At 31.6% G+C, this 25559-nt stretch overlaps 2 protein-coding genes across 2 annotated transcripts; both read right to left on the bottom strand.

Moving 5' to 3' along the window:
• Positions 1-16650: 16650 nt before the first annotated feature.
• On the bottom strand, positions 16651-19103 carry LOC145328052 (uncharacterized). Its single transcript, XM_080171603.1, has 4 exons — positions 18981-19103; positions 18226-18886; positions 17886-18114; positions 16651-17596 (listed from the first exon to the last, which is right to left on the bottom strand). Exons 2-4 carry the CDS (start codon positions 18875-18877, stop codon positions 17569-17571), a joined length of 909 nt encoding a protein of 302 aa, XP_080027729.1. The 5' UTR covers positions 18878-18886; positions 18981-19103; the 3' UTR covers positions 16651-17568.
• A 1508-nt stretch (positions 19104-20611) lies between these two features.
• On the bottom strand, positions 20612-24144 carry LOC145328051 (uncharacterized). The gene is made up of 6 exons (XM_080171601.1): positions 24007-24144; positions 23176-23241; positions 21908-22000; positions 21516-21573; positions 21079-21376; positions 20612-21002 (listed from the first exon to the last, which is right to left on the bottom strand). Exons 3-6 carry the CDS (start codon positions 21998-22000, stop codon positions 20732-20734), a joined length of 720 nt encoding a protein of 239 aa, XP_080027727.1. The 5' UTR covers positions 23176-23241; positions 24007-24144; the 3' UTR covers positions 20612-20731.
• Between the last annotated feature and the right edge of the window lie 1415 nt (positions 24145-25559).

Here is a 25559-nt window from a genome sequence, read left to right as displayed (position 1 = left end):
ACTAGCGAATGCGCTTCTAGCATCCAGAGGGTTCTGTATTCAAAGAGGTAGATAGGGCACAGAAAAATATCCTAAAACCATTCCGTAAAGCTTCTCTGTAAAGGAGAACTCAAATACTTTAGTTATTGAAATCTTAAGCTACAGACAAAATAACCTTACTACTTGATATAATTGGTATAAGATAGCTGTTTACAACTTTTTTAAAGAACTATTACAATCTATATTTTTTGCATCACTAATTTCCAATGCAATATATGCAACTAGCGGCTATGCTCCTAGAGGCCTCTAGTGGCACTTTAAATGTTTTTGTTTGTTAAAGTCTCTACGATAATTCTTACGATACCTCTTTATGTTACGTTGAAGTCTCCCACATTTTAAAAAAATTCGATTTTTTGTCATTTCTCTTGGAAGGGTGGTGGTACCCTCCTCCAAAATAGTTATTAACCTTCCTTTGACCTATGAGAAGCTACCCTGTTAAGGAGAACCCGATCAGTTCAGTTGTTAGCGAGATCCTTCGCCACAAACAAACAGACAAACAAACATCCTTTTACTTTATTATAAGTATATGTAATATATATTTTCACTGCAAGTAAGAGAGGTAGATAACTATAGTAGACTAGATACTATCACAAACTGAGTAGCAAATAAAGGAAGAGAGAAAGAAAGAGAGAGAGAGAGAGAGAGGAAGATAGTGAGATAGATAGATAATTTGTATGATGCCCAAAGCGTTGCAAGTTGCAATACAAAACCATTAATACGGAACACGTCGAAATTTCGTACATAATGGAGGAATAAAAAATTAAAAAAGGTTTTATGCTTAAAAATCTTTTTTTACACCTATTTTAAAGGTTTTAATGAAAAAGAAAAATAATGAAATATTTAAGTATTTCTCTATTATAAATTTGATTATTTATAACGTCTGTTATAAAATCATGCATGACGCTTTCATGAGTCATGTACGCACACTCATACGCCCTCACACACACAAACACACATACACACACGCACGCACACACACACATACACATACGCACGCTAGAACAACAAACAAAAAGACAATCAATTAAAAATTCTACGAATTTTACCATGAATAATTCTGGTTCTGTATTAATTACGTAAAATATTGACAATTGATAGTCATATTTATCGTATTATAGACAGCTTTCCGCGGATACTAAAATGAAAAATAACAAAACTGGTATTAAAAAATGTCTGTGATGCAATGCATTACATGATTTTTCAGTATGGCCGAGAACTGGTTCTAATCCTGTGGATATTAATCGGTTTCGAATTTATACTGGAATTAGCTTTCTCGTATTCATTTGAATCCGGTGGATAGGTCCGGCACCACGGGGCTAAAAAACTAGTTTTAATCTTATAATTGTACATTCTATATCCGCGGAAAGCCGTTTATAATACGATACGAGAAATAACTATTCTTGATAAAACTAGAAATATTCATCATATGAATCACTACAAATAATTTAATTTGATTTTTCTGAATTTCTTTTGTAAGGGGATTCTAAAGATAGGCTTCGGGTTTTTGTGTGAAGATTCTCTTGACTAATAATCTTATACTATAAAACACACTGTTCGTTTATTCGTTGGTTAAACAACTTTGGGGACTTTTAATGGATTTTGATTCGTTGGTTGAGTGTCCAAACGTTTCAACCACTAATTGCAATCTTCAGAGGGGGTAATTTTGTGTATTAACATTTGGGATGCACATTAATTTATTGTCTTATCCCTTTAGATCCCTCCATATATCTATGTCACTACAGGGAAAATGTGATATGCTTGGGCATTATATGAGATAGTTGTCTGAAATATCTTGTGAGGATCCATCTGAATGATCATCAGCTTTTTGTGACTTGTTTTGTCTGTTCGTCAGTCCCTTTCGTTTATAATTATTTATTCGTTGGCACCATAAACTTTCTTGTGAAATGCGCTTCAGTTCATTTGTTTGACTATTCTTCTTTTTTATATATATATGATAAGTAATGTGCTTCTTTGGATGTTGTCATTGTTGTTCAAATTTATGAAAGAAGAATGTATGAAAAATGGATATATTATTACTTGGATCTTTCACCAGATTATCATGTACTCTAATAAAATGAAATTTGTATCCCACTAAACACCTTTTTTACCCCATCCCCTCCCCTCCTACTGGATGAACGAATTGGTCAGTTCGTTCATCAAGTGACATCTATGTTGGCAACCAGAATTGAAGACAATTTTTCCTATGTTATAATATCCACGTATATTCTATATCAATTGTTTGTGAAAATTATATAAAGATTTAAACAGAACCCTGGCACACCTGCAAATAAATGGATAAAGAATATAAGTGGATATTATTAAAGGAAAAAATTTATAACTACATCGAACACGCTTTATGGCAAGTTCGTTCATCCAGTAGGAGGGGAAGAGATAGGGTAAAAGATGGGCAGACACACATACATACGGAAAGTGTGAAGTATATACTGGACGCCTATTAGTCATATGAATCTTTTCACAAAATTTCAAGCGTCTAACTTTGATAACAGATTAGAAAAGCAGCGAAATTAATAAGTTAAAAAAACCAAAGATTTTAACAACCAAAACAGTTAAGAATTGTTCCTATTTTCAAATCCAAGCCAAATTGCTTAAACACCTTATACTCCTGAACAGGGGCGTCCAAGCTTTTTTTTTTGGGGGGGGTAAAAAATTTTAGGGGGGGGGGTAATTCGTGTTTGGGGGGGGTAAAATGGCGCGCGAAGCGCGCCGAAATTTTTTTTTACCCCCCCCAAAATTTTTACCCCGGGGGTAAAATTTGATTGGGGGGGGTAATTACCCCCCCTAAAGTCTGTTGGGGGGGGTAAATACTCCCCCCAAATCTGTTGGGGGGGGTAATTACCCCCCCCAAACTAATTTACCCCGGGGGTAAAATTTTTGGGGGGGGTAATTTAATTATGTAAAAAAAGCACCTACCTAATCTATTAAGTTAAAAAGTACTATCCTATAACATAAAGTAGTAAGTAAGGTTTATTTGACTATAGCTTCAGATTTCATTACTTTTAATACTGAGTTCTCCTTTTTAGGAAAGCTTCACATAGATCCCATGATGGTTCCACACTTTTATAGGTCAATCCTTTGAATGGTTTTAGGCTATTTTTCTCCTCCCTTTTTACCCTTTAGAAAACACGAGTTCTTAGATGCTAAGGGCGCCACTACTATTCAAATATATAGTAGTATCTCATTCTTTAGAACATAAAAATACAATAATTAACTCACTAACCAATGAACCAATATGATTATACTTTAAAGTGAAGCGTCTTATAGGTCCTGGTAAGTTTTATAACTAGTTTTGAGACACCCTGACATCCTCCCAAAAGAAATCGCCTATAGAAATTCTTTTTCATTATCTAATGAAATATTTAATTTAGTTAGGTATCTATTTTATGGAATCTTCAGTGCTTTACAATTACATCATAGATCCCCCCCCAAAAAAAAAATTTTCAGTAAAATTTTTTTTTTAAGAACATTCAATTAAGGGGGGGGTAAATACCCCCCCCAAAAAATTTTTTTAAAGAACATTTATTTTGGGGGGGGGGTAATTACCCCCCCCAAAGTGGTTTGGGGGGTTAAATACCCCCCCCAAAATCGTTGGGGGTGCCTACGGCACCCCCAAGGTAGGGGTAATTTTTTTTTGGAGGGGGTATTGTTCAAAAAATTTTGGGGGTGCCTACGGCACCCCCAAAATCGTTTGGGGGTGCCAAATGGCCCATTACCCCCCCCCTTGGACGCCTATGCTCCTGAACCTATCTAAATTCTTGGATTTTGCGTAATTTCTCTTTCAAACCACTCCCTGATTTTTTAATGAAAATTATTTTATGTTGACTCATCAAAACAAATAACATAATGACATATATAATTCAATAGAATTTTTTTTATTTGTTCACAATTTTAATAAAGCTACTCTATATTTGTATTTTTCCTTTTGATTATATTAGGACTTGATTACAGCTCTTTTGTGTAATTATAAATTGAAGCTAAGATCTATAAATGTTTATTTCAGGTTTATAACTAAAATAACTTTGTTAATCTTCTAAAAAATTTTAACTGCCCGCTTGAATGCTTTTATCCTTGTTATTTGATTTAAGGTTTAATTTTGTATTGTATAAACTTCTCCCTGAAACAAGAGTTGAAAACAGGGAGATAACCCAAGGTTGGGTATTGTTGAATTTAGGTGAAAGCAGATCTGTAATATGTATTAAGCATTTTGAGAAATCAAACTTTAATACTTCTAATTCAATTTTAGTCCCACCAAGATTTAAAATATGATCATGTCGAAAAAGTAATAAATTTGATTTTTTAGCTACAAACATTGGTTGTGTCACAGTTTTCAAACTCGAGTTACAGAGAGAAGTGTATTAGTCACCTAAAAAGTTCTACTAGATGTTGTAAATATCAAATTACATCAGAATCAAAACTTAGGCACAATGCAGTAGCTTTTATATTTAGGCCATTCTCATGGATTTATTTAAATAAAGGGTCATTGTTCTGTAAAAGCCTTTATAGTGTGGCTAAAAAACCGATTGATATCAGCTTGATTAGAACCGGTTCTCGGCCATGTTGAAAAATTATGTATAGCATCATAAAATTAGTACCAGTTTTTGTTAGCCCGGACCCTTGCTCCTCGAGGTTAACAAAAAAGGTTTTAATCATAGAATTTTTCATTTTAATATCCAAAAAAGCTGTCTATAATTCGATGAGGTAAATAACTATTAAAAATACATTGAAAGTTCTATGACTGACTATCAAAACATAATCAGAAGTGTGCTTAAAAAGATAAATAAAGAACAGTGATAATTCTTGAATTTCTGAATTTCTACAAAATTTTATTTTCTATTATTCTAAATTGTGCCTAACTACTATAGGAATTACCAAACAAAATGTGCAATCTATTGGAGGATTCTACCATGCATAAATTAACGGACAGAGCTATCCGCTACCTACCAACGAATGTAATGTCACGGTTGGACCCTCAGATGTCAAAACTTTATTTTAGTGTTTGGCCAAAATGACTTAGCAATTGTATCTGTAAGTACGTCTAATAACACCCTTTGCTATTTTTAAAATCCTAGAAAATTTTTTTTGCAAGAAAATTGCATAAATTCGCAACCTTTTTTAGAACCACTACATAACTCGAGTTTTAAAACTTTTTATATAAAATCCCTTTTACAAAAAATATCAATAATTACTTAAAATTAAACCTAAAAGAAAAAAAATCTCATTACACGTGTTAATTTGCATGTTTTAGGTCTTTTTTTGAGGAAAGTATAACTTCCACATTTTTGACAATAATTATATTTTTTTAACATTTCAAAGTAAAATATAATAAAACTTAAACGATTTTTCTTGAATTATCAGTTGAAAATTTCATCAAACATGCAATTTAAGTGATGAAAATGTAATAAAATCATTTTTTGAATGTTTAGAATTACCAATTTTCTACATTTAAAACAAAATGTTAACAAAATTTAAAAACATTTTAACATATAACTTCAAAAATCAATAACATTTTATAAAAAGATGTTTCAAAAAAAATCATTAAAAGGTATTAAAATGCATTTGAAATTACTTAAAATTAAAATGAGAACATCTTTTTACACTGTATTCTGTTTAATAGAGTTTAAATGACATGATTAGTGAATGAAATATTTCCTAAACTCATTAAGCCTTTTTGTGACTATATTAAAAATAATTTATTTTGTTTTATACTGTTTTTTTATTCAAATATTTAACAAAATTTTCCCTACGTCAATAAAATAAAGTCAGTTTTTTACTGTTTCCAGGTTTTTCTTTATAATTATAACAATTAAATATAATATAAATCTTCATTATCTTTTATTTGAATTATCATACACATTAAAATGTAAAGTATAAGCTAGAATAGCACTTTTTTCAACGAATATTTTAATGACATTATATCAAAATAATTCCTCTTAAATATCACACAACATATGATTGGGAAGTATAGCCATTTCTTGGAGGTATAATATTTACAAAAATACCATTAATTCTGTTTTTATCAGAAGTTAAAAAAATTGAACAATTCTAAAACATTGGTTGGCTGTCTAGATATTGAGTACACTAAGACTACGGCTCTGTTCTATTGAAATAACGTTGCAAAAAGAGGGGTTCTGAAAGTAATCTACCTAATTTTTTTAAAAGAACCAACAAGTACTGTCAGTATCTTTTTTCTTGTAATCTAGCAGACAATCAAATCATAACACAATTTTCATGATAAAATATTCAGGTTTCTACTTCACATTTTAAAAAATATATTTATCAATAAAATGTTCAAAATTTTACTTTGTACTAATTGAAAAAATATGTTGTAATTCTTATTTTAAAGTTACATTTTTATCCCTGACAAAATCATAGACGACTTTTAAAGGCATCTTATCTAAACTTTTTGAAGAAAAACTTAAAAACGTTAATTAAGTATGAAAACTATTTTCTTCGATTTTTCTGAAGTTATTATCGCATTCTATGGGTTTTTTATTATCATTTACTTATATCGAAAGTGCCAAAAAGTACCCTAACTTATTCATTTAATAAAAAACCAACCGTGATGTAGAAAAGCTTTTCTTTAAGTATATGTCTCTATATTGAATATGTGTAGTAAAAACACCTGAAATAAGCGAATAGCGTAATTTAATGATGAGAAGAACAGTAAATCGTAACAACTTAAGCAAAAAGGAAATATGCAACTATTTAAGTATTGTCTAATTTTTTTAGCTTTTTTTCTCTGAATTCAATGTTAAAAACTTACAATAACTGAAAATAAACAAAAAGTTACAAACGTCTATCCTAACGACATTTTACCGTCAGTTTGGCAGACAAACGAATGGACATACACCTTTAAATAAAGAAAATGTTAACAGCTTTGCTCCTTTTCTTAAAGGGCTTCACTTTAAAAAAATCCCCTACCCAAAAAAAGATAAAATCAAGAAAACTTAAATAAGCCTAGAGGTTAGCGAGATCTTCAGGCACAACCATTACATTGCTTTTCAAAATAAGGAAAGGGGATATAAAAAAAACAGGTGGATTTTAACATGAAATGCAAAGGGTATAAAACAGGTGTTTTTAGCACTTTCTCTTTAGCCATTACAGGAAATGTAAGGAGTGTAAAATCTCACTTATTTGATGGAAAATCACTATAAAATTAACTTGCATGCTATGGTACAATGGTAAAACTAACAGGACTAACTATTACTAAGCATAGGATTGGTTACATAGTTTAAGCCGGTTTCAACACATACAAACACACACACACACACACTCAAAACCAACCGCTTTTGAGTGCAAATATCTTTTAGATGGTAGACAAATGTGCTTTCAAAACAACCATAAATAACATTTTCTTCTAAAGCTTAGTAAAATAGCAACTTGTATAGAACTATTCAAAGTTAAATGTATACAATAAAATAAAAAAATAGATAGATATATTTCAAACTAATTAATTAGCTTTTTAAAAATTTTGGTAAGAACCTAGGAGCACCTACCTTCAAAACCAAGCCTTGAAAGTAAGGCCCAAAACTTTTGATAATTTTAATACTAAAAAAGCTACGCTTCATAAAAAAATAAAAAAATACTAGATTAACGATTCAGTTCTGCTTAATGTAGATTTAATTTCACAAAGTTTTCACAAAATAATAATCAAAAGTTTTATTTTAAGATAACAAGTAGTTTTCCAAAGCTCTCTTTAGTCAAAAAATATAAATATAAAAAAAACTATTTAACAAAGACCAACAGTCACGCTAAAGTACTTAAGTATGACTCACAATAAATTACCAAAAAAATAAAATCTTGTTAATCACACTTTCTTAAAAAATAGAAAGATGGTGAAATATAATATAGCATACTATATAATATATTATATATGTAGATTTAATTTAAGTTTTCACAAAATAACTATCAAAAGTTTTTGTCTTCAAACCTAAAATGGTTTTAAGATAACAAGTAGTTTTCCTATAAGCAGAAAAGCTCTCTTCAGTCACAAAAATATATAAATATAAAAAAAAGTATTTAACAGTCACGCTGACATATTTAAGTATGACTCACAATAAATTACCCAAAAAATAAGATCTTAATAATCACAATTTCTTAAAAAATCTGTGTTGCACTAGTTTAGATATTTGGTGAGATATACCATACTATATAAACACACACACACACACACACACACACACACACACACACACACGCACACATGCATTCAGGCAGTACGGCAGTGAGATCCACTTCCCTTCCCCCCCCCACTCTTTCCTTTGAATAGGCAGTAAAAATGTTCTCCCCCTCTCTCTCTCTCTCCCTACCTTCTATCTCTCTTTTCATTTTATGCCTTACAACACACCTTTGTGCAGCTATGTAGATACCTGCCCTGGCTTAAAAGGACTTTATTTTTATACTTAGTTCATTCACATTAAAAAAGGACTTTTCGTCAAAAATTATTTTTTTTTTGTCAAAAATGACATTAGTTTGCTGATGATACATTTAACTTAAAATTTGCATCAATTATTTGTAATTTTTAAAAGTGAAGCTTTTCCATACTTATAGTCTGTCCGTACGACCGTTCGTCCTTTACGCATTGCCATTATCGATAATTTTAGGTATTTTAGAACTGTCCTATCGATTTTAAACTTATTTTCGTAACATATATGAGATAGGAACAATGTATAAATCGTAGCAACTCTGCATTCGTTACCAGAAACTTCGTTCGTCCATTTAAACCATGTTGGTTTTTTTTGTATGTCCTTAAAACCGTATTTTATAAAACGCAATTTTTTATCAAAATTACCTACAATTTTGACAATTTTGGAGACCCGTAATTTATATTAAGTTCTGATACTCTACAAGTTTGAATGGATGTCGTCATCCTTGTTACAATTTTACGAGGTTTACAGGTTTTTATAATCTTACTGGACATATAGTTACTGATATCAAGGTACTTCAATACATTTATCATAGAATAGTTATTTATCGCATCGTATTATAGACAGCTTTCCATAGATATTAAAATAAAAAAATTGTAAGATTAAAACCAGTTTGTTAAACCGGAGGGACAGAAGACCTCGGCTAACGAACCTGGTATCAACTTTATGATTTATATTTTAGCATTCGTGGAAAATTGTTGTCATTTCACTAATCATAATAAAAAAACAACACAGCCCATTTTAATTAACTTAGGTTTGTCTATGAAAATCAAAATAAGAAGAACCTTAAATATATCTAGAGTCCAATCGGTTCAGCGGTTACTGAGATCTTAAGTTTCAGACAGACAGACGGACAAACATCGTTCTACTTTGTATTATAGACTAGCACCTAGGATCTTTGTATTTGTAAAGCCTAAAACCAAACCTAAAAATAAAACTCATGTAGCCTAAAACCATCCAGGGACATGTAAAAAACTTACATAAAATGGAGAACTCAATCGGTTTAGTGGTTAATCCTAAGCTGCAGACAAAGAAACCTTACTACTTTATACATATAACTACCTGCTGCGCCCCTAGTATCTAGAGAATCTGTATTCTAAGGGGTATGTTTTGGGCATAAAATAGTCTAAAAACAATTCAAAAAATCTAAAAAAAAAACAGCCTAAAACCATCCAGGGGCCTGGGTGAAGCCTCCTTAATTTAAAGAGCCCAATCACTTCAGCTGTCAGCAAGATCTCAAGTTCTCAACGTACAGACAAAAAACTTTATATTTTATATAATAGGACGGATAGGCTTAGATAATCGATAGAATTTTTTTTTAATACCTTAGCGGGCGGTTTGGGGTGGGTGGGAGAGTCTGTGTGTAAAAGATAGATCTAGAGGGCTATAACTGAGTGACTTTTTAAGTACTGGTATGACACATAACTGAGAGTTAAATTTTTTTGAATATCTCCATCCTGGCGGGCACAGGATGCCAGCAAACCTGGCAGGGTAATTTGGGTAAAGAGCAAAAATATTTTTTTACTTAAACAAAGCATGTTATCCTACCAAAATACTAAAATATCCTCTTGTAGTAAATCATTATATAGAAAATAGGTGTTCAGGTTAATTTCAGGTTCCATGTATGATCCTCCAGGTCTCCAGAAGTTTTTAAAAGCCTCCTGTGACCGCAATTTTTGACTTAGAGACTTCAAATTTTAAACTTAAGCTTTTCTTACATGTCTACATAACATCCTCCGCCGTTTTCCCGCCGACTGCAGTGGCTGGCAGCTGCCAAGAAAAGATGCGGCCACCAAAATTTATATTTTAAGATTTCTAAAATAAAATTTACATGAAGATAAACATTTTCTGAAAAAAAAAATATTTTTCTAGCTTCAAAAATAAGAAAATGGCAGCCTTTTGAAATTTTTTATTAAAAAAAGAACCTAAAAACAAGTATTGTAGTATAAAAGGGTGAAGGAAGCAAAAATTGACTTCGACTCACTGAAAGTCGGAAATTCATTATCAAACAGCCCTCTAGCTCTAATAGGAGCTGAGATAATAGGTGCTGCAAATGGCCCGACTGTTAAGGGTTAATTATAAACATAGTTTATATCTGACAAAAAATATATTCTTAAATTTTTTTTTGATTTAAATATTAGTGTAAGTGTGTAATAAAGTACAAAATAATGTTTTAGATTATAATAAAAATTATGCAAAAAATAAAGTCTGTTATTAATTTTCCAATATAGGTATACATAAAAAATCAATTTAACCAATTTCAGGGGTTGAACACCGCAGCGCTCAGCACCCTTGCCTGCCTAGCCGCAGAGCTCGGCCTCCTTGCCTGCCTAGCCGCAGCGCTTGGCTCCCTAGCCTAAAACCTAACCTAAAATAGTTGTTCTGTTGGGGGGAGAGGGGGAAGGGTATATAAGAGGAGAACGCCCAAAAGTTTTTATTACTTTAGTTTTGAATGAACTGTCAAAGAACCTAGTAATAGTGTCTAACTTTTTATCTTTGTGACGTAACAAATATCGAAGGATGAGAGGGGAGGTGGGAAAGGAAACCCCTAAAAAAGAGATGGATTTTTGTTACGTCACAAAGATAAACAGTTAGACACTATTACTAGGTTCACTGTCAAATCATTAGATTTAAAAATTAATTAATTCAAATTCTATATTTTTTTAACAAAAAGAAAAAGAGAAAACAAGAAAGGGGGTCAGAATTAGGATAATCAACACCCCCCGCCCCCCCCCCCCCCCTCCACCAACCAAAACCCCCTTCAATTAACAGTTAATAAATAAACATTTTCATTATATACAATTATTCTTTGTTTGTTTAACTACTGCATATACATCATTCCTTGGTGAACTGCCAGATTATAAGGTAGTATAAGTAAGGCTGCACCAAAATACTTTATTCAATTTTTTAACACTATTATCTGGTCTTAACCCTTAACCCTTACAGATTGGGGGAAGGGCTAAATTAGCCCCCCCCCCCTTTCTAGATTTTTCAATGTCAGTTTTTTCGTAGGCAAGATAGAGAGCTTTGACTTCATGACTTTTTAAGTTTTGTAATTATACGTCGGCAAGAGTTAATTTTATAATATCTGGTCTGTGTTGGTTGTGGTGTCCGGTCAAAGTCCATTATGTAGCACCAAAATTAGAAAAAATCTAAATAAATTTTAATTTCTACATTATGACTTTTGTGTATAAGGTAATGACCTACAATTTTTTTGGTGAATGCTTAGATATTAATGAACATCTGAGAAAAGTGGTGTTATGACCTTTTGACCGTTTGACCGCTCCCTGATTTGTCCAGCTTTTACTATAGACATATATCATGAATATTGTGAATGGAAAAGTCATGACCGTTTGACCCTTCCTTGACTGATTTTGTATTTCCTACCTGTAGTTTTGCCGTTTTTAAGCTGCCAGTTGCCATATTTTAAAACAGCTCTAGACCAGCCAATTTTTGTTTGTAGTCTTTAATCATAAACGAATTGTGAAACCAGATTGCTATTCAATATCATATGTTTTAATTTAAAAATATTTATAGCATCTATTTAATACCATTACTAATAATTATTTACCTAAAAATTAATCTTAATTGTTGTTATTTACAATTATATTAATATATCTATATAGAAAGGAAGGGAGTTAAACTAAACATGTTGCTTAAACAATAAGTAACATGTGGTAAGCACTTAACCTATAAGTAACTTGTGCCCAGTTTTCTTTTTTCATATAGAAATTCACATATGAATATTGAGTAAGTAAACCGATTTTAATGTTTGTCTGGCGGGCACAGGATGCCAGCAAACCTGGCAGGATGATCCAGGTTAAGAGCAAAAATATGTTTTGAACATAAACAAAGCATTTAATTTTACCAAAATGCTGAAATATCATCTAGTAGTAAACCCTTATATTTAGCTAATTTATCCCCCCCCCCCCTATATCTCGACCCCTGTTACAGATAGAGACATACAATTTTTACCGGTGGTTCATGTTCATTTTTAGAGAAAATTACTTTTTCTAGTCAATGCAGCCAGACCGCTCCTTAGCCACTTTTTAGTGGCCAGCTGCTAAATATTAAAACAGCTGTAGAGCGGCCAATTTTAAAGCTAGAATAATAACCAAATTTTTGGACAAACTTTTATTTTTCATAACAAAATAATTACTTATTCTGACCATCACCGAAAAACATCAAATAATGGAAACCACCATTTGAGGTCTCTAAGTCAAAAATTGCGGCCACAGGAGTCTTTTAAAGATTTCTGGAGACCTGGAGGATCAGGACCTGCAGGATCATAACTGGAACCTGAAAGTGACTTGAACACCTGTATTTCATATAAGGATGTACTGCTAAAGGATATTTTAGTATTTTGGTATAATAAAATGCTTTGTTTTAGTCATAAAAATATTTTTGCTCTTTACCTGGATGACCCTGCCAGGTTTGCTGGCATCCTGTGCCCGCCAGGATGAAGATATTCAAAAAATTCCAACTCTCAGTTATGTGTCATACCCATACTTAAAAAGTTTGGGCTCTTTATATTTTACACACAGAAAATTAGATAGAAAAAACCGGATGGGGGGCATTGAACGTTAAGGGTTAAAAAGATATTAATTTTTTTACAGTTGAACAGCAACAATGTTCAACAAAAGGATATTAAGACTGGGATTTCAAACTTTTACAATTGTGTTCTTTCTTTATCAAATGGAACAATCAATAATGAAATACAGTTATAGCCTGACAACTCTTACAAAATTGCATGTTCCTAATAAGCAAATGGAATATGAACCATACTTGATTGTATGTCAAACAAGCCAGTACAACTACAGTAAAGCAAAGAGTTTTGGATATGATTGGATGGTACATCTTTGGGGTGGTATCTTGAAATCAAATGATAAAAGAAAAGTTACCTGGAGGGGCAAAACAGGAAACCTTAACTTCAGTACATTTACTAAAGAGTTATTTGATTATGATTACTCTAGAATTGTTTTTGATCAAGGAAAATTAGGAGAACAATACTTCAGTCTAAACCTTGGAATGTGTGTAAAGTTAGATGATCTTGGTACTGATATGTTGACAGGAATTCACACAAATAGAACAGTGAAGTTACTAGCAGTAGATCCAAATACTTTTACCAAAGTTAGGATAAATCTTGACTCAAAAGCTAGTTTTACAGTTGGTCCAAGAAATGTTGACATGTATGACTGGGCTGAGGTGGGTGTTGAATATGCTGTCACTGATAATTCTATCAATGATGGAGTAAGTTGCAGAATTTATGAAAACCATAATACCTATGAAAAATGTGTTACAGAAGCTTTAAAGGTAGTTTTGTAAAGATCTATTTATAAATATGTACTAATTTGTTGTAAAGATAATCAACATAACAATTTATTTAGGAAAAAGTGATGTTGTTGTATGGATGTGAAGCACCATGGCTCTTGACTAATAACAACCAAACTTGTGAAACTGACTTGGATGTAAAAAATATAGAATCTGCTTCTATGGACAAAATCAACAATTTGATGTTAAAGCTTCAGTTAAATGATATGTTTGATATTATGCCAGATTGTCCCAAACCATGTGTAACTATGGACATCAAATTGAAACCTTTATTAACAGGAACTGGAACTATGTCTTCTCTGTGGATATGGAAAGCAAAACAGGTTTGCTAATCAAATAGAAAATTTGAACATCTTACATAATTTGAAATTACATTCATAGAGATTACAGGAAAATAAGATTCAAATTTCTTGATTACAGGTTGACTATTACCAAGTTATATATGTCTCAGATATCTTCACCCTTGTAGTTGACCTTGGAAGTGCCACAGGATTCTGCCTATCATCATTGTTTAGTTTTTTTTTCATTGCTGATGAATTTTACTTTTTTAGCTGATTTGTTTTATTTCATTCTAAGATGTCCTGAAAAGACTTTGTTAAATTCACTGCAAATAATTCAAGGGCAGCATCCAAGCTTTATTATTTGGGGGGTAAAAATTTTAAGGGGGGTTAATTTGTATTGGGAGTGGGGGGGGGGGGGTAAATGGCGCATGAAGCAGACCAAACAGTATACCAAAAAATTGTTATCTGAGGGTAACAATGGCTTGGGGTGGGTAATTACCAACCCCTGAAATCAGTTGGGATGGATAAATACCCTCTCTTAATCTTTAAGGGGGAGGGGGCAATTATTTGGGGGGCGTAATAACCCCTTTATCTCCCCCTTGCATGTCCCTCACAAAGACAATACAAAATAACAAAGATGTCAAGCATTATATAATTTACAGGATTATGGTTGGGATTATCAGTCTTAGGAATGTTTGATGGCATGGTGAATATCTTCAATACTTTGTCTGTCATCACCAACAAATTTAATATCTTCTAATTAAAATAAAATCGAGGGTGGTTTTTAAAACTTCTTATGCTAGAGGAGGTAGGGGAAGGTAGTCTTATCTAGCCTCTGATACAATCGCTGAAACAAAGTAGCTTATATAGATAAATAGTTCATAGGATTGAAAATTATACTACAGCAATGTAAAAAAAGATGAATAATCAAAACATAAAATTTCCATTTGTGTTTAGTTTATCATGTTTGTTTTGGACATTGCAGGAGGTCAATAAAATGTCCTTCCCCTAGTGTAAGATTTTAAAAGCTCCCACAAAAAAATTGTTAAAGACCCTTAATTATACATATTTATTTAATGTGACATGACATAATAGCTTTACTCTCAAGAGTTATTTTTATCTTACAATCTTTATGTCAATAAATTTTTTTCAAAAAAAATATTTTTCTTTGAATCTTTAGACAAGCTAATTTTCATAATTTATTAAATTATATTTTTAAAAAGTTTTTTTTTCAACCATCATTGTTATATTTACTTTTAGAGGACTCAAGATTTATATACGCTACTAATGAGAAAGTGTTATTGCATTGTCTTGCAAAAAGCAAAGTTATTAGTTGTAGGTTAGATTAGTTATCCGATTGGTTTGATTTTTGGAGTAATGATTCCTAGGACAACAAAATACAATGTTATAAGAGAAGTATTTCTATAATCAAGTCCTAAAAATGTACGTATGTCCTTAATTATTATCCTGTAATTAAGTAGTTTTTTTATCAAATTTACTGATGCTGCGCAAAATGGTACAAATAATGACGTCATACTATAAAGTTGTCCAATGAGAGGTCAGTATACATTGTAATTGACCAATGATAAAATATATACTCGCCTCTCATTGGTTATTTTATCATATGACGTCAATTTTTTTGTACCATTTTGCGCAGCATCAAATTTACTTACAATTTTGATTCAACATTTATACATTTAAGATCGGATTTTTCAGTTCTGACATTCTACAAGTGTTAATGTTTGTTTGTCCTACTGTTTCAGAGCTTCGCTTATCCGGATGTTGTCATCCTTGTTAAAACTATTATTAGTTGTATGCAATCATATATGGGTTGGATTCCCATTTCAAATTATTTGTAAATAAAACAAGGATGACAACATCCATAAGTAGCAAAGCTCAGAAATGATGAAGGGATATCGGGAAAAATTTTACTATAGAGCAGTGTAATGCAATAATAATTTAACTTGATAAAATAGTGAAAACACAAATCCTTTAAAATTGCGCAACCTTTATATCACGAAAACTTAAAATCGAGGAAGCGATCTAGCACCTCAATAAATAGACCGATCTTAATGAAACTTGATGGAAATATGTAGAATATGAGCATATTAAATATCCCTGATAATTTCAGCCGTCAATCCTGAATAGGAATAGAGAAAATCATAAAAATCTAGGAATCTATCTAGCACCCCAATTAAAAAACAAATCTTGATAAAACTTGGTGAAAATATGTAGAAAGTAAAATAAATTAATCCCTGAAAATTTTAGTCCTCTGTCTTGAAAAGGAGTCAAAAAAATTACAAAAACATAAAAATCTAGGAATCGTTATAGCACCCCAATTAACTGACATATGGACAAAACAATGTATTTCATTTGTCTATCTTTAATAGGAGCCGAGAAAATTACGTTTTCCCCATAGCGTTAGGGACTTACTGACGTAAAGACAAAGTGAATTATAGAGTAGCTTCACCACTTAAAAATCAATAGGGTTTAAGACCTACAAGTTTCCTTTGCATTGCATTGGAGAAAAAAAACAATATTTAATTGAATACTTATTTAATGAAATACTTAGAAAAAGTATGGATTTATTCATGATCTAAATATATATTTTATGTACAAATGAAAAAATTTCACAAAAATAAATACTTAACATACATTACATAAGAAACATAATAGTAAATTATATAAGACTAGCGGCTACGCCCCTAGAGGCCTCTAGTGGCATTTAAATGTTTTTAATTTATTTTAAATATCTAATTTGAGAAATAATTTGTCTATGTTATCAGCTCTTAAATTCATGCTTCTACGCAGCGGGACTACGCTAGCGACACTATGCGGCGAAAATATTTAAATTTTCTCGATTTTATTGTGATTTCTCTTGGGAGGGTGGTGGTACCCTCCCCCAAAATAGTTAAAAACCTTCCCGGGACATATGAGAATCTACCCTGTTAAGGAGAACCCAATCGGTTCAGCGGTTAGCGAGATCCTTCGGTGCAGACACACAGATGCACACACAGATACACACATAGACAAACAAACATCCTGTTACTTTAGTATAAGGATAATTCAATTATTAACAGCGTAAAAAGAGGTATATGAAGTTGCATACCAGTAATAATATTGTTTTCAAAAAATTTATAAAACCATTTGGTAAGAAATTTGAAAATTTGAGCTTTATGAATATGATAGTAAGAAGAATATTGTATCAGTTAGAAATTGTATTTTTATCATTTAATAGTCCAAAAAATGTATACCTATAAAAGAATTTATATTTTTTCATTAATCATACTAATTAAACTTCACAATAATTTTTTTGATATTGCAGGTTTTTACAAAGGTCTGTTAATTTTAAAGAAAATCTATGCAATAGAAATAAACATAACCATTCAGTAATTACACATAGTAATTGGTAAAAGTAAATAAAATCTCATGTTATTTTCAGCGATTAATTGTTACAGTGTGAAAGCTTCATTTTAACAATTTTCAGTGTCCTCAGTTATTCTAAAATATATATAAAATTAATTTTTCAATGTAGTTTAATTAAAAATAGAATTTTTTTTTGCAATATAATGCAACTACTGGAACAATAGGGTTCTGCTTTTATAGGAAATATGTACTAGTTCTTGTCTTATTTATTTGGGATGGGATCAATACCCTTCAGCCTTATTAATAAAATTACTATTAAAGATGATAACAGTTAATTTAATATTTATTTCTCCTCTAAGCTTTAGGGTGCTCTCAAGGTTGAAATCCAATAAATTACTAATCAACTACAATTTCAAATACTTACTTGTCAATCATTTCATGTTTGGGACAATTTAGGTACTCAAGGCAAACATTTCGGAGCTTAACAAATTCTTGCTTCAATGCTGCAGGGCTTATTTCATACAGTTCAGCAACATGATTTCCCTTCGAGTAGCTTGCTTTGTTAAATTTGACAATTGCAATCCATTCATCCAACTCTCTTTGAGCTTTTTCTATTGTTTGTTTCATATCTTCTAATTTTTTGTATATTTGGTCTGAAATAAAAGGCTCAATATAGTGTACAATATTTTTAGTTTTGAATTTAATTTCTGATTATACTAAATTATCTAATGATTTGAGTGAAAAAATATAATACTATAACTTACCAGTTTTTTCCTGTGTCTTCTTAGTATTATCAACATGGAATGCAAATTCAGATGCAACAGCTTTTTCTTGTTTTTTGTCTTCCATCCGCAAGTAGTCAAAAAGGTTTCGCTTTGACAATTTTACTGCATCCTTTTCCTTTTTTTTGAGGTCCACCATTACTTTATCTAATTTAAAATGAAACTCCATTACATTGTTACAAATTTGATTCAATTTACCATTTATTTCTTCATACTGATTGATTGCATTATTGAGGTCTTTTTCACTTTCATCAACAAGGCTTTTCATTTGTTTTTCTATGTACTTATAAAATTCCTCTTTCTTATTTGGGTTGTTTGGTATTTCTTGTAAAAGATTTTGACATTCATCAACAAATTGTATTGTCATGTTGGCAGAAATATTCAGTTTGGAATCGGCATTGAATAACTCTCGCTGCGCTTCCCTACCCAAATGAAAAGCTTTAAAGGCAAGTTCACTCTCTCGTTTTTCCATATGTTTGAAAGTAGGCTGAAAATCATGAAGATAGGAATTCAAGTCATTCAAAAGTTCTCTACTTTTATTGTCTGCTAGACAAGCATAGACATTTCTTAAGCAAGAAACACCTCCACATAACATTGTAGGAATAATTGCCTCCATGTTAGACTCTATCTCCATTTCATGAATCTAAAATAGTTAATTGAAATTGATATTATTGTCATTTTACTAATAATTTTACAAATTTCTTTTTATTTTAAGGAATGAATACATCCAAATTTACCTCAACTAATTATCCCTTAAGATCACAATACACACATATATTTTTAAAATATCTGAAATAAAAATATGAATGATGAATAAGTATATATACTGTAAATTTGATATATGTTGAGACTTTCAAAAATCAAGCAACTTTAAATGGTTTTTGTACTTCTTTAAGGCTGAATCTAAAATTTCAAGATTAAACTGTGCAAGGACTGATGAGTTAGACCAAGTCAAATAACTGACAAAAATGGAATTGTAACGATTGTTGTTTCTTTCAATTTTAATATTTTCTTCTAATCGGCTCAATTGTTGATCAAAATTATTATCAAGTTCTAATAATTTGTTTTTGATATTAAGAAAAGTTTCATCTAAGAGAGCTTTATTTATCTTTGGTTTTAACAAAGCAGTTTCAAAAACATTGGAAAGGACTTCATTTTTGCTTTTAAGAATTTGAATATGGTCTCTAAGATTATGTAGTGTAGCATTGTAATTAATGTTTTTAAATTCATCTTCAACTTCTTCTACTAACTGTTCTGCACTCTTAATTACGGAAGAAATCAATCTATAAAATATTACATGATTTGTACTGAAAAAAAATATTTGTAATTAACCCTTTACAGTCGGGCCCCTTGCCGCACCTTAATCGGTCGGGGGGGGGGGGGGGGGGCGTTCAACGCCCCCCCTAATTATCTTAGTTCATATTAGAGCTAGAGGGCTAAATTTTTTTGTGCAAGTCCCCTGTTTGATAATGAATTTCCGACCTTTTATAAATCTAAGTCAATTTTCGCTTCCTTCACCCTTTTATTTAACAACCTTTGTTTTTAGGTCTTTTTTATTTAAAAATTTCAAACGGCTGTAATTTTCTTATTTTTGAAGCTAGAAGAAAATTTTTTTCCCAGAAAATGTTTATTTTTATGTAAATTTTACATTAGGAATATCAAAATATAAATTTCAGCGGCCGCAGCTGTACTTGGCAGCTGCCAGCCGCCGCAGTCGGCGGTCGGCGGGAAAACGGCGGCGGATCTTCATGAAATTTTAATATGTTATGTAGACATGTAAGAAAAGCTTAAGTCTCTAAGTCAAAAATTGCGGCCACAGGAGCCTTTTAAAGATTTCTGGAGACCTGGAGGATCAGGACCTGCAGGATCATACCTGGAACCTGAAAGTGACTTGAACACCTGTATTTCATATAAGGATGTACTACTAGAGGATTTTTTAGTATTTTGGTATGATAAATGCTTTGTTTTAGTCAAAAAAATATTTTTGCTCTTTACCTGGATGACCCTGCCAGGTTTGCTGGCATCCTGTGCCCGCCAGGATGGAGATATTAAAAAAATTCCAACTCTCAGTTATGTGTCATACCCATACTTAAAAAGTCAAGCAGTTTGGGCTCTTTATCTTTCACACACAGAAAATGAGATAGAAAAAACCGGATGGGGGGGCGTTCAACGCCCCCCCCCCCCCGACCGTTAAGGGTTAAAATATATATCAATATGTTACAGTATTTCTCTTTTTTTTTATATAAATACATTCATTGAGGCTGATGTGAAGCTTATTCTTGTTTCATTTAGTAGCTTAACCTAATTATTTGCCTGTCATTCTTTATAGCCTGTTATGCAGTGGTGCAGAACTTTTATTGAAAATACATTAATAGAACCTAAAAATAAGAAATTTGCTCAAAAATGTTAAAACATAAATATAAACGCTGTCTATGCAACTCAAATTCCGAAATAAATTACACCATAGAAATAAATATGTTCAAATAAATCATGTTTTATCCCTAATTTTTGGTTCTGTTGATTTAATGTCTTTTATGATTTCAATTTCATTCTGTACATCAATACATACAGGTTCTATACTCTTCAAATCCAACACAACCAATTGATTTTTGATGTCATCCTTGTCTTTCTCTCTCAAAAACTTGTATTGTTTAAGCAAAGTCTGAGAAGTGAACAATGGAATATCTGGCTTATATACAATTTGTTCATCAATTTTTTCTTCAATTTTTTTGATGAGTAAAATTATCTCAGATTTTTGCCTATACAAAAGTTAAAATGTAAAAATTATTTTATTATTAGCAAAAATTAAATTTCATAGAATTTTTATCAGTTTACCTTTCCATTGATTCCATTGAAGAAATGTTTGCTTTGTGTAAATCTTTTAAAACATCTACAATGTACCGCATTTCAAGAACAGAAAATTCATTTCTTTGTACTACAGAATCTCTGATCATATTAAGAAGTTCAGCCCTTGAAATATTTTCTTTGCATAGAATAATGAGATTATTTTGAATATGGTTTAACATAGATTCTATTTTAGCTATGTTAGCGAATACTGTTTGTTCAGGAACTTCATCAATATTGTGAATGTTTAGCCATTTTTTTACCTTTGCTCGTATTTTAAACACAAGATCTAAAAAGAAACATGTATCATAATTTTTGGAAAGAGATTATATCAGATAATAATTTGCTTATAAATTGATTCAATTTGTAATTTGTATTTTAAAAATAACCACAGTTACAGGCTTAAAGCTAAATAAGGCAAAATAGACCTGGCATTAAAAGATGAAAGCTTGACTTCATAACTAAAACTATCAAAGTGATCCCGAACTGAAATTTTAGAAAGTGTTAGTGTTATTTAAACAACTAGCAGCTACGCCTTATAGAAGCCTCTAGGGGCACTTAAGGTAGGAGAAGGAAAAGTCGACCTCATCCCATTTTAAATTTAAGTTTCAAAAGAGTAAAAAAGATATTTTTGTGGGGGGAGGGGGGTGAAGACACCTTTCCCAAAAATAGTTAAAAACCTTCCCAGGGCCTTTAAAAAGCTTCACTGTAAAGGAGAACAAAATCGGTTCAGCAGTTAGCGAGATCCTTCTGGACAGACCAAAAAACGCTTACTACTTTATATAATAGGATATAGGATATTATTTACAAATTTTTTTACCTCATCCTTTATGGTGCTACTAGACCTTATTCTAGACTCTTTTAAGCTGCATTTATGTCTTGATGGTTTTTGGGTTTTGGGTAAAGTTGACATCTAGGAGTTAATATTTTAAACAACACGCAAAGATGGCATAAAATAAAATGAAATCATACAATTATGTTCAATAAGTAAGTATAAATCTACTAAATTGAGTAGCAGCAGGTACTATATTTATAAACTAGCGGCTTCGCTCCTAGCCTCTAGGGGCTTTGCCCCAAGAGGTTTGATCAAACCAATTTTCGTATTTTAGATTTAAAAGAAAAAAGAAAAAAAAATTTTTTGGGGGGGGGGAAATTTTTTTTTTTTTGGGGGGGGGGTAGTTGACCCCACTATTTTATTTTTAGTTTTAAAAAGAAAAAGAAATTTTTTTTTGGGGGGGGTTATTTTTCATTTTATGGGGGGGTTGGGGTGTCCCACCCCCCAAGAAAATAGTTATAAACCTTCCCGGGACCTATGAGAAGCTACCCTGTAAAGGAGAACCCGATCGGTTCAGCGGTTAGCGAGATCCTTCGCTACAAAAAAAACAGACAAACAGACACACAGACAAACAAACAGACAGACTGACATCGTTCTACTTTGTATTATAGATAAATGCAAGTATAAATGTTAGATACTAATCGAGGTGGTGCAATCACCTAACCTAACCCAATATAACCTAACCCTAAAATAACCTATAAAGCCATTTTAAAAATACTAAGAATCGCCCCTTATGGGGCGATGTTACGAAAGGGACTATTTCCAACCTTTCTTGTATAAACTAATAACTTTTTGGAGTTCAAAAAGTTTGGGGGGAGTTATATCCCTCACAAAATGGTCGGGGGTGCTTATAAAACCCAAATTTGTGGTTTAAATCTTAATTGGGAAATAGTTCAATATATTTCCAAAAGTTTAAAAGGTGCCATACATATCGGAGAAAAAAAATCATGGATGGACAAACGGACAAAGCAAAAACGGAGCATATGTTTAATTGCCATAAAAAAATAAAAGGATGAGAGAAAATATGACATAATTCAAGAAAATTCCGTAACAAAGAAAACAAATATTAATGTGTCTATTAGAGCATGACAAACAAACTGTCTGACCAAATAAATTATATGCTGGATGCTCATTGTCCAAGGGATCGCTACCAAATATCTCAGCTATGAGCTATCTATCTTAAATGACAGTGAACAATGTTAATTATAGAGTAGCTTCGCTACAAAAATAAAAAGGTTTAGTATTAAAATTACCTTAGGAAAAATTGCTCTTTTCAATATGTAAATTTTGCAATGACCCAATCATACTGCTTCTGGTACCTGTAATTATAAGTTATTTTTTTTTCCAAAATGCATATGTACAATACATATTAAATTCTTTAGCTTTAGATTTTGGTTAACAAATAAAAAAAATTAATAATACAACTATTTGTTTTTTAAAGTTAGTTTTTAATCTAAAAACCTAAAAATACAATCCAAATTGTAAGTGTTCTAATAAATATAAATTCTGGACCAATTTTATTAATTCTAAATGCTCTAAAACAAGGATGACAACATCCATAAAAGCGAAGCACTGAAACGGTAGGACAAACGGACATAAACATTTGTATAGTGTCAGAACTGAATAATCAGAATATAAATGTATTAGAGTCAAACCAAAATTGTAAGTAAATTTTGTTGAAAAACTGCTTGATACAGATAATGTTTATGGACATACTTACATCTTTAGGACTTGATTATATAGTTGCTTCGCTTATAACATTATACTTTGTTGTCCAATGAATTAATATACCAAAAATTAGATCAATCGGATGATTAGATCACAAGAAAATTTGTTGTTAAAAAAGTAAAAAAAACGACATGTTTAAAATGGACGTACGGACATTCTTGTAATGATTATAGAGTTGCTACGCTTTCTAAATCGTACCTAACTACTAAAGGAATCAGAATGCAAAGTTTGGAATTAATAGGACAATTCTAACGTTACGGACGGACGTACGGACGGACCGACCCTAATTACAGAAAAGCTTCTCATTTTAGGAGGTAAACAATATATTGTTTTCACGTTGAGCAAATGACACTTACCTGTTACTATATTGTAACTTATATTGTTACTTAAACATGAGATAAAACATTAAATGTTGAAGTGACATGTTTGAATGTAAAAAGGAAATAAAATAAAAGATTTAAGACCATGAGTTCTTAAATCTAACTAGTGACTAATCCCATTTAATACTGGAACATATTGTTAAATATGTCTGTGAAAGTTTCCACGGCTCAACGATAATTATGACAAATCATGCAAATATTCGCAAAAAACTATGCTAAAATTTATCATTAGGAAATTTCGAACTGTAAAAATCAAAGTCTTTATTACGCGCTATAAGTAATAATTTATAAGTATGTGAGTAAATCACATTCTATTTTTATTTTACATTGTATGCCGGTTTGTGTTTGTTTTTATCTCGAGTTTGATTATCTTTTCCTAAATGTGAATTATTAAACTGCTCTCTTTTAAAAGTAAAAGGATGTCTGTGTGTCTTTAGGTTAAGATTTTAAGGTAACAATAACAGGCACTAAAACAATAATCTATATGCATTTAATAAAAATTAGAATGATATTTACAAACGATTGCAAAAAAATTACAGTGGTGAAATTTTTCTACGTGCTCGAGACTTAAATTAATCATACCATTATTTATTTGCGTATGGTTGAATGGCTGTTTGAAATAAAGTAATAAGAAAATTGTTAAGATTGAGATTACAAAATGTGAAAATATGCACGAATAATAATCTAGGAGATAAAAGCAAGTACATTCCAGTAGTATTGTAAAGACGTTTTGCATCTGTTATAATTGCAGTTGAAGTTTTTAATACGATGCGAGAAATAACTATTAACTATCCTGACTAATTTTAGGTCCCCTGTTAACAAATAAAAGAATTCAAATTATTTTTGCCTATCTTACTGTTTTAAGAATGTTTGTTCTACGTGTTATATTTAGTAGAAAAATTTTTTAACTGTAATATATTTGGTTTTATTATGTAAATTTGTGAATTCACGTTTAAAACAAGGCCCCTAAAACCTGGCAGAACATATCATTTAATAGTACAAAATATAACTAAAAAACTAAAGTTTTACGCGCATTTTTGTGTGCTGTGCAATTCTTGTGTATATTTTGTAATTTGTCTTTATTTTTTATTCTAGTTCTAATTATATACGTATTTTGACTGCATTGCTAGCTGTTTAAGGTAGTGTTAATTTCAACTGATCTCACTTTTAGCCAAATATTGCCACCTTCCCTCTCAAATTAAAGTGCCCAGGAGTGCTTGATTATACTGTGGTAATACGGCAGCAGACGGACGGGTAGTTTACAGAGTTGCTACGCAGTGGCTTATCACGTCAAGCCTTCTGCACTAATCCTATTATATCACCATTCACCTCATGACCGCAGATGACCCCGTTGCGCAGCGGTCAGATTGGACTGGCTAAATAGGGGAGGGGCACGGACACTTAGCAACCCCGCGCCCCTCAGGCAACTATACAACCGGGAGATGGTGCCTTCCCTTTTACTACAGCTTACCCCACAGAATGTCTACCGCCGCGGGCTACGCCCTTGTCTCCCACACCCCCTTCAAACC

The sequence above is a fragment of the Acartia tonsa genome, chromosome 9 (genome assembly GCF_053477335.1).
Source record: "Acartia tonsa isolate MP-2025a chromosome 9, ASM5347733v1, whole genome shotgun sequence".
NCBI lineage: Eukaryota > Metazoa > Arthropoda > Copepoda > Calanoida > Acartiidae > Acartia > Acartia tonsa.
Note: the sequence above shows the minus strand (reverse complement) of the source record. Positions and strands in the feature narration are given on the sequence as shown.

Excerpts from the sequence above, each read along its gene's own strand:
- LOC145328052 (XM_080171603.1), bottom strand. The coding sequence starts at position 18,877 with ATGGAGATAGAGTCTAACATGGAGGCAATTATTCCTACAATGTTATGT. Across the intron at positions 18,115-18,225 it reads GAAGACACAGGAAAAAACTG|ACCAAATATACAAAAAATTA; the intron begins GTAAGTTATAGT and ends CTTTTATTTCAG. Across the intron at positions 17,597-17,885 it reads AAACATGAAATGATTGACAA|AATAACTGAGGACACTGAAA; the intron begins GTAAGTATTTGA and ends TATATATTTTAG.
- LOC145328051 (XM_080171601.1), bottom strand. The coding sequence starts at position 22,000 with ATGTCAACTTTACCCAAAACCCAAAAACCATCAAGACATAAATGCAGC. Across the intron at positions 21,574-21,907 it reads GTAGCACCATAAAGGATGAG|TTCGGGATCACTTTGATAGT; the intron begins GTAAAAAAATTT and ends CTAAAATTTCAG. Across the intron at positions 21,003-21,078 it reads TCAATGGAATCAATGGAAAG|GCAAAAATCTGAGATAATTT; the intron begins GTAAACTGATAA and ends ACTTTTGTATAG.